Below are 9743 nucleotides of genomic sequence, written 5' to 3'. Positions count from 1 at the left end.
TACCTTGATTTGCTACATCTGGGTATTGGGTCAAGCAGATTAAAACATCTATTTTTAATCGGGGACATCTGGTTAGTGTGTCAAGCAGATTAAAAAATTTACTTTCATAAATATTCAACATTCATATAAGTTAGATCTCTCATCTTTTTCCTCTAAAATGCTTGCTTGTTGTCCGAACGTAATAAAATCACTATCACAATGTCTCTCGAATGTTAGAACTATCTAACATGGTTCAAAATTGTCGAATTTGGTCAATCCCATGATCTGAAGGACGGCTCATCTTCTCTTGGGGATCGAACTGATCAACCTACGTGTAAAAAAAAACATTTTCCAAGCTCAGGAATGTCTAAAACTGGTTTAATAATTACAATAATCTGTTTAATTGTATTCAATTCAACTCTAAAACTCTGAAAAGCTTTGTTAGTTACCAGATCACAAGTGCAGAGTGGAGCTTGTATGACCAAACACAATAGAGAATAGAATATATATTAGAGAAGAATCTAAAGAATCTCTCGGTATGAATTTTTTCAGTCCCTTTCAGCCTGAGAGGGAGTTCAAAGTGTACAAATCATGTAAATGTTCACAAATTATATGCAGTAGAGTACATTAATACAGTATGTTCCCTAGACTATTCATTTCAATTTCGAATTTTTAAAGCTTTTAAATATACTTTATAATGAATTAGGTGAATAAAAAACATCATTTGATTTATAGTTATAACGGAAAATCATCGTTTGTAAAGTGAAATGCATAAAGTCTATGTGAAATGATCATTGGTCAATTATGAAACCAGCCTATTTCATAATTTGGAATCTTTGGATAATAATTTTAGATTTTCTATAAAATGATATTTCAGGGCCCAAAAGGTGGTTATGTGAAGTACACCTGCAGTATGGAAACAGTACAAAAAAATGGCCGTTTTACACTTTTTTCTAGTAAATTCCACTCTAATATATATTCTATTCTCTTTGGCCATTTGGGATTACGTTTAAAGTCCTTTAAAGGCAAGGATTTAATGCAAGGAAAGTTATTTCAGAAGTGTACGCATCTTTTGTACTGCAGTGTACTGTCGCTGGGCGTAATTCATTTCAATTTCGAATTTTTAAAGCTGTTAAATATACTTTATAATGAATTAGGTGAATAAAAAACATCATTTGATTTATAGTTATAACGCAAAATCATCGTTTGTAAGGCGAAAGGCATAGAGTCTATGTGAAAGGATCATTGGTCAATTATGAAAGCTGCCTATTTCATAATTTGGTTTTCTTTTAACATTCATTTTAGATTTTCTATAAAATGATATTCCAGGGCCCAAAAGGTTATATAGAATAAATATGTGAAGTACACCTGCAGTATGGAAGCAGTACAACAAAAGTTCCGTTTTACACTTTTTTCTGGTAAATTCCCCTCTAATATATTTTCTATTCTCTTTGCCAAACACCTATTATTAGGAGGACACAGTAGATAATCCAGACTGGACAAACACCAGGCTCGAATATATTTAGAAGACGACATTCTATAAGTCCAGTGAAGCCAAGAGGATACATATTTGTAAATTAAGATACATTAGTACCCCTTGCAATACAAATTTGTGTCATTTTATAACGTAAATGTTTACAAAATTTTGTTTTGTTTACTTTTACCATCAGTATAGTTGTACTATATGTACATTTAACATGCAATTAGTTTCATGTTATTCTTTGTGACTAATATATATAATAGGCATCTTCTATTTTAATTGTGAACATGTTCTCTTCGTGTACATTGTAAATTTGTAAAACAAAACAAAGCAAGTTCGCGGATTTAAACAAAAAGTTTCGTGGATTTTCAAAATTTAAAAAAATTTAATGAAAATCGAATTTTGATGGAGGCAAATTTTTTTATTTTGTTCATTCATAAACCTTCCCTAGGGCCATGTGAGGTCCCACACAAAAGTTGGGTCCAATCGGTTCAACCGTATTGACAGTTATTGGATACAAACAGTAAGATAAAATTATTATTTTTTATTTATTAGAATCAATAAAATCTATAATTTATGTAATGTTTCCATTCATTATGATTGGTAAGGAAATTGTGATATTAAAAATCTTCAGTACAACAAAAACTACTTAATGTGTATATTTGGCCTTTCTTGTTTTCATATTATCTAATATATATAATATAGGAACTCTTCAGTTCAAAAATCTAAGGGCATTTAAATTGTTATAATTTATAAACTATAACTAAATTTTGTTTTAAAATATTTGTTATTTATTTATGTTCTCTGAATCAATTATTTTTATTTTCTATAAAGTGGCTCTTAATAAAAATGGTTTCCCCACCTCGCATAGTTTAATTGTAATGCTTACCCCACCTCGCAGGAATAATAAAGAAAATCAATGTTTAAATATCGTCGTCATATATTTCTGATATTCTCTCGGCCTAGTGTTTGTTCTGTCTGGATGATGTGATAGCCCACCATTTCCAGGCAGAAGATTCAATCAAAGTTTGATTTACACCTGAGCCCGTTCTCTCCTTAGAAAGTGGTCGTGTAGTTCACGTACTTTGGGGGACGATATGTTGGCCGCTAGATGTCTGGTGCTAAATTCTTATCTGATAGATAGATATTTCTCCGTACATTTGACGACCAATATAGAAGACGTCAAGTTGTCGACCAATGTAGTTTACGGAAGGAACGGCCTCTGACAATGTTTATGTAATTTTACAATGGCCGGTCAATAATCTTTAGGCAACATGAAAGAAGGTTACTTGTAAGAAATGAGAAAACCTCTGTCAACCAAACCAAGATAAATCCTGCATGTAGGCTGATCAGTTACAACCCCAAAGAGATAAAGAGCCGTCATTAATTGGTATAACTGTAGTAGTGACTTCTGTTATATTAATTTCATTATGATCAAAAAATGCAGTGATAACCAGAAAACTCTCAAATAGAAAGACGACTTTTTAGCAATATTTAAGTGTTTTTGATGTTACAAAGCAAATAATTTTACTAGACACTTATTTAATCACTAATTAAGCGAAATTGATCTATTTATAACACTGCACAATAGCTGTGTTCCATGCTTGTTGGACTATACAAAGCCATAACTTGAGTCTAAACGTCGTCCTTCTATTTCAGAGTTTTCTGGTTATCACTGTTATTAAGACTTTGAGAGAATCAATTGTGGATTGAAAGGTTTTAAACCTGACATGTTCATATTGATCCAAAGGTTGCAAACTTTCGCGCAAAAAAAATGAGAATTTTGCCAATTTCTTTTAAAAAAACGTAAGTCAAGAATTGGTGTATTTAGTTATAAAATGTACACACCACGTACCTTGCGCTCCACAAAAAAGAATGTGTGAATGCGCTGAAATTAAAGAATGAGGCGTTGCAATTCTTGAATTTCTGAATCTACAAATGTGTGTCATTTTTATTAATCACCTCTTCCCTAAGAAGTTTTAATTTCTCCATATCAGCTTCTTCTTGGAGCCTTTCCTGTTCTTCCTTTCTCGCTTCTTCCATCTTCTTCCTTTCTCTCTCCCTAACCTCACTTGCTTTCCGCTCTTCCTAATAAATATCAACAATTTAATTTATCTCAAAACTAAGACGACATTTATAAAAATCTTGGCGTTTGCTCTGTAGCAAAATAAATGTAGGAAAAGTGGTTAAAGTTCACTGATTGGGTGCTGTTTATGTTTTCAAATATATACGTAAAGTTGTAATTTCTGTTCTTGTGTCTTTCTGTCTGTCTGTCTGTCTGTCTGTCTGTTTGTTTGTCCGATTATAACTCAGGAATCTCTGGACCGATCTTTGTCTCAAATTTTGAATGGAGAACTTGGAAGACCCACGGGAATGTTCTTAGCTTGGTTTTGAGATTCTAAGGTGAGTAGGTCGACTTTACTAGCTAAGTTTCCCGGTAAAATCGTTCAAGTGGGGGTGAACGGCGGAAGTAACTTTTAGTAACCTGGGTAGCTAGTAATATTAATGATGAAATATATTCCGAAATCCTAACTTATTGTTGCAATCTAAGCTGAATATCCCAAAACTAATAAGCTGTGCAAATGTTTATATGTAAAGGAAACCACTAAAAATGAAAGTTTGCTGACAACCAAAATCTAATAAGAGATCTTAAATTTGAATTTGGATTTTTCTAGAATCATGCAGAGAGAAAGAGAATGAACAGAAAAAAAGAATAAACGAAAGAAAAAAGTTTCCAAGGTTTCAAGGACTCTGAGTCAAATGTAGGTTTGATAAATTGAATTATACAAAATTGCTCTTAAAAACAACATTTTATGGCTTAACTGAAGAAATAAAACATTTAGACGGATTCTGCAGTGCACTCTAGCAGTGTTGTTTAGCTGGTATAATTTTATTGAAAAATGGTAAACGAAACAGAAAAAACATGATTTTTGGTCATTTAGCTTAAGATAATATTTCAATGATCATTGAACATGATATTCGACACTTTTTCGAGCTATCTAGAAAAATACTTTATATTTGCCAGTGACCTGTAAAATGCGACACAATTTTTATTTTTTCAGTTTCGACCAATAAATGGTGCTTTTAAGAGCAATTTTCCAAAAACTGGGAAAACTGGATTATTTTATTTAATAAGGTAAAACTGGGACAAAACAAAGATACTAAATTATTTTGTTAGGCTGTACACCAAATAATTCGTTCTCTTCATGAACCGTTTACCCAAGGTACATGGGATGATGGGAGAACACTGAAAGGTTAGATTTTTTGTACAATTCAATTTATTTTAAAAACCTATATTTGACATAGAGGGGAACGAACATGCCATGAAAACTGCCCTGAACGAATTCAGTGCAGTTCTCTCTGAAGTTCCATACTTTGTGAGAAACACTTTGATTTCAAACTTTATCCGGATTTCCAACCTTGGTCATGAACTCGGAGAAATCCAGATCATTGTTGCTTTTTCTAGAATAATAAACATAATTATGCAACAAATATAGGTATAATATATACAGAGTGTCCCAATAATCTTAAGTGTTGAGGGCCGGAACTTAGCATTATGTATTTAGTACTCGTAAAATTAAGTAACGTAATAAAATTATAACTTCTGCAGAATATAAACATAGTACTGCACACTAGAGATGTCAACGATAGTGTAACGTAACGTAAAATGTACGTTTTCGTACGTTACGTTACAATAATGTGTAACGTTTGGATATATTCTATATAACGTGAACGTTTAACGTTAACGTTATAGGATCTCATACCTAACGTTAACGTTAAACGTTAACGTTAGAGGAATATACCCCCAACGTTAGCGTTTTGTGGAAATGTAACGTTATTTTTCTAATATCTACAACTTTTTTGACCATAACGTAAAGAAATGTTTTGTTTCCAAGGGAAGCTTGAAAGTCTAACGTTTAAAAAATGAATTTTGATTTGATTGAATATCGTAACGAAAGGATTTCTATTTCAAAGTTCAACTTATAAAAAGTGTAACGTTGTATAACTGAAAAAATGTATTACTGTTTATGAAAACGTTTTGAAACGTTTTCCCTTATAGTATAATGAAAAATTCAACGTTGCAGAAATGGGTTATTATTTTAATAATCAGGAAATGAAAGTTTTTTTTTACAGAGTATAAATTTCAATAATGTAACGTATAACATTTAAAAAAATGTAATTCTGTAAATCAAAACTTTTCATAACTTTTCTCTGAATACTAAATTGATTAGTCTAACGTTAGATATATGTCTGATGAAAATGTTGTTCATAAAACGTTAGACTATGAGGGCTGAGTTTTAATTTCAAAAGCGNCACTGAAATGCATTTTAACGTTCAGAACTATGCCCCAATGACGTTTTATAAAAGCAAAACGTTTGTCATCTTTTAGATCTTAAACCAAGTGAAAGTGTAACGTAAGGTCTCTGAAAATATTTACCTTGCATGAAAGTGGAACGTTAAAAAATTGTGGTTTTATTACATAAGCTTTAACGCAACGTTGGGAAAGTTTTTTAATACGGAAAATGCAAAAGCGTAACGGAGTTTACTGTTTTTTCAATAACATTTACTAAAGCTTAACGTTGTATAAGGTATTCAAGTGCAGAAAATTTATCACGTAACGTTACTCTATGCCATAAAGTTTCATAATGTGCAACGTAACTTTTCAAACGTTAATACTTTTGATGAACACTATCGTACCGAAAGCTAAAATCTAGAAAAATCAAAACGTTGACATCTCTACTGCACACATTACAAACTTGGTACTGCAAATCACTAAAATACACATCAAAAGCTCAGTGGATGGTTTAGAGCTTATTCCATGTAAACGATAAAAACTGATTTATTATGATGCAAAACCATATTTTATGTGTAATTGCAACATTTTTGAATATAGTGAAAACAAATAATAAACTAACAATTATACTGAACTATATCAGTCTAGCAGTCGTAAAAACAATTTATAGATCACAGCTTTTCTAAGTTTTCTAGGCATCACTCAATCGAAATTTAATAACAAAGAAGATCTCGAAAAATTAAACTTTTATTTTTTACACATCAAAAACATTAACTTTTTTACTCTACAGAGGTTTTGTTCATCACCATCACCGAATTTTAAACATTAATCATGAGTTCTGACAGTATTAATAAAATATTACAGTGGTAGGCGAATATATCAATACAATGAAGACGACTTTCGATTTAAATTTTGATTTATATTAAGCTGTTAAAAAGTATGGATACACATAAACATAGAAGTCAGGAGAAGCTGTCAATGAAAAAAGCTTCTCTTTAATCACTTGTAAACTTGTAATTCGTGAAAAAAGCTTGTTAACAATCAAAACTTAAGTAAAAAAGTCGTCTTCATTGTATTGAAATAATCGCTTACCACTGTGTAAGCAGAGAAGGGTTTGAGGCAAGGTTTTAGCTTTATGATATGATTGTTCAGAAATTGTTTATTTTTTCAGAAAACATAAATATTTTGCATCACAGGAGTTCCAAATTTTCAAACTTGAAAAATGTTGCTACACGAATGATCGAAGGCAGTTTACACAATTCGATCAAATTCTTTTGTCAAAAATGTTCAAAATCGTAAATATTGGTCTAAAACTACGGTTTTTTGAGGGAAATATTTTATCATTTAATAAAAACCTGTCACTGAGATCATTGTATCCCATAATTCTTCCAACCGTGGAACCCTCGTCAAAATTCTTGTAAGTGTTCAACTAAAAAAGTGTGTTAACAAAAAAGGAATTGATTCTTTGCCACAAACTCAAATTTCTAATTCCTATTTCTTTACAACCTTTGATATTTCAAACTTATAATATGTAATCTATCAGTATTCATAGTTTGAAATGTTTAAGCTCTACGACAATGGGTTGCACAGATATAGGGATTGGAAAATCAGAGTTTGTGGCAAAGACTCAATTTCTTTTAATATTTACCGTAGTGAACTTAATACATATAAATAGAACTATAATTTGTTAACCCCCTCCATTCGCTCTTATTTTAAAGAAAATGACTGTGTCAGAATTAGAAAATTTCTTTGAAAAATGTTCTAAAAACTAATAAGATCAAAAGAATCTTGAAGAAAAAGTTTGATTCACAAAAATGAGGTGAGAAGGGTCGACGAAATCTCTTTTCTTGAAATACTTACTCGTATCCCCATCTTATGATGAGGAAGTTCTCCACAATAGAGAATAGCAACATCAGGCACCTCAGGCATTTCCTGAACATCAATTGAGAAACAAAGCGACGTAATGATCTTCTTAGTGATTCGTATTACGATATATTAATCCTTCTTTATTTCACTCTAAGTTCTGGAAAGCAATTTTTACCACAGTCGTACATATCCCCTTGTGTACACTTTGAATTATTTTCTCAGAATATATATATTCTGAGTTGAATTCCCATGGTTAGTGCAGAATCTCAGGATGAAATAGATTTTTTAATCACTACTGAAATACTTTTATTTAAAAAGTATAGGATGAAATTATATATCAGATAACTTTTCTACTTTTTTGCCAGAATGTAATCAAGGGCGTACTCAGGAATTTTCCCGGTGTTGGGGGGGAATACACCGATTTACCCATAGCCCCCCCCTGTGTACGCCTCTGAATGTATTAAATGTGAAAACCGAAGATTGAAAAAAGTAATACAGCTGCAATGGCGCGGTATAACTAAATTGTATTAAAAACTATGAATGAACTTACACTAGAATTATTGTAGTATCCATCACTGTCCATGTTGAAAAATAGCATGTAAGTACAAAGGTAGATTTGTCTAAAATAAACATATAAATATTATTTAGAAGTGTTCCTCTTATTTAATATTACTTGTATCGCAAAGCATATTCTCCTATTTGATAATAAAACAAAAAATCGCTGATTTTCTTTTTTAAAGGTGAGTGTGAGCCACATTCTCCTCATTTTCTCGTCCGAGCCACCTCGAAATCCTCGTCCTTTCAATATTATTTTTTTCAAGTGTCTAATCCTTCCATATATAACTATTTTTTTAAGAATCAAGCCACGTTAGGGCATAAATGAAATATCAAATTTTTGTAAATCGAAAAAAAAGTTTCAATTGAATTAAAGATTTCAAGTTTTATAAATAGTTTTGAATGTCGTCTTCCATACACTATATTAGATATTAAAGGCTGTTTGCAGTTTATTTCGTTTAAAAAATCTTTTGCTCTAGTATAGTTTACTTTGAAATTAATTTTACGATAATATGACTCCTAAATAATATTTTTATTATTGTCTTTCGCATTAAAAACTTATCAAATTATGGAAGAAGACATTCTAAACTATTTATACCAACTGTCATGTTTCGTGGGACACCCTGTAGTTGATATTTCATAATATATTTTTTTTTATATATATAGAATGCACTTAAACCGATGATTATTTTTTGTCCGCTAGGTGTCTCTTCCACATGGAACCACAGAACCATCGAGAGCAGAGACACCTGGCGGCCAAACAATCGTCGTTAAAATTGCATTGTATATAAAACAATTAAAATATATTATGAAATATTAACTATATATGAATGCGTTGGTTAGACTCCTAACATAGTAAAATATTTGTTTTATTGTTTTCAAGGTCGTGTATCTTTGTCTGAAATATTCTATGCAAAATATATTGGAAAAACGGAGAAAAGTTGCATGACGGACCCTGGACATTCATAAGCTGACAAACCCTGGACATCCACAAGTTCACTTTTCAAAAATATCTATTTAGATTGGAAACTGACGGACCCTGGACATCCACAAGTAAAGTTTATAACTTAGAAACTGATAATTTAATGTGAATTAACAATTTTAAACATTTTAAAAACGATGCTGTCTTCCACATTAGAGGGAGTGTTCGTGAAAAATGAAATAGGCGATGTCGATAAATATTTGATGGTGATTGCCACCAATCTTACTTCTATCTGTTGTGTCTATGAGTTGAAAATTTTAAAAAACGACTCATACCGAAGAACATAGCGCTAGCGTCTATACTAATTCAGAAAGTTGCAATATTCGACACGGATCGTAAAAAAATCAATTTAATTCCAAAGAAATCATTCAGAATTCACAACATAAAATCATAGATTTTTTTCGATGCATTCATATATAGTCATAGAGAATAGAATATATAGAGAGGAATTTACTAGAAAAAAGTGTAAAACGGCCATTTTGTTGTACTGTTTCCATACTGCAGGTGTACTTCACATATTTATGCTATATAACCTGTTGGGCCCTGGAATATCATTTTATAGAAAATCTAAAATTATTGTTAAAAGA

At 31.3% G+C, this 9743-nt stretch overlaps 1 protein-coding gene across 3 annotated transcripts in view; it reads right to left on the bottom strand.

The window, feature by feature from the left end:
• The window catches only part of LOC111708535 (inactive ubiquitin carboxyl-terminal hydrolase MINDY-4B), a 50263-nt gene that overhangs the window by 36542 nt on the left and 3978 nt on the right, over nucleotides 1–9743 (bottom strand). For all 3 annotated transcript variants that reach the window (XM_023481938.1, XM_023481937.1, XM_023481939.1), the window contains exons 2-6: nucleotides 8170–8239; nucleotides 7614–7685; nucleotides 7109–7182; nucleotides 4879–4921; nucleotides 3422–3547 (exon numbers count right to left, since the gene is read on the bottom strand). In XM_023481938.1, the coding sequence (XP_023337706.1) occupies nucleotides 3422–3547; nucleotides 4879–4921; nucleotides 7109–7182; nucleotides 7614–7685; nucleotides 8170–8217 (363 nt within the window). In that variant the 5' untranslated portion in view covers nucleotides 8218–8239. The remainder of the gene's footprint in view (nucleotides 1–3421; nucleotides 3548–4878; nucleotides 4922–7108; nucleotides 7183–7613; nucleotides 7686–8169; nucleotides 8240–9743) is intronic.

This window comes from Eurytemora carolleeae, unplaced genomic scaffold (assembly GCF_000591075.1).
Source record: "Eurytemora carolleeae unplaced genomic scaffold, Eaff_2.0 scaffold746, whole genome shotgun sequence".
Taxonomy (NCBI): Eukaryota; Metazoa; Arthropoda; class Copepoda; order Calanoida; family Temoridae; genus Eurytemora; species Eurytemora carolleeae.
The sequence above is the reverse complement of the archived record's forward strand: the minus strand, read 5'-3'. Positions and strand labels throughout refer to the sequence as shown.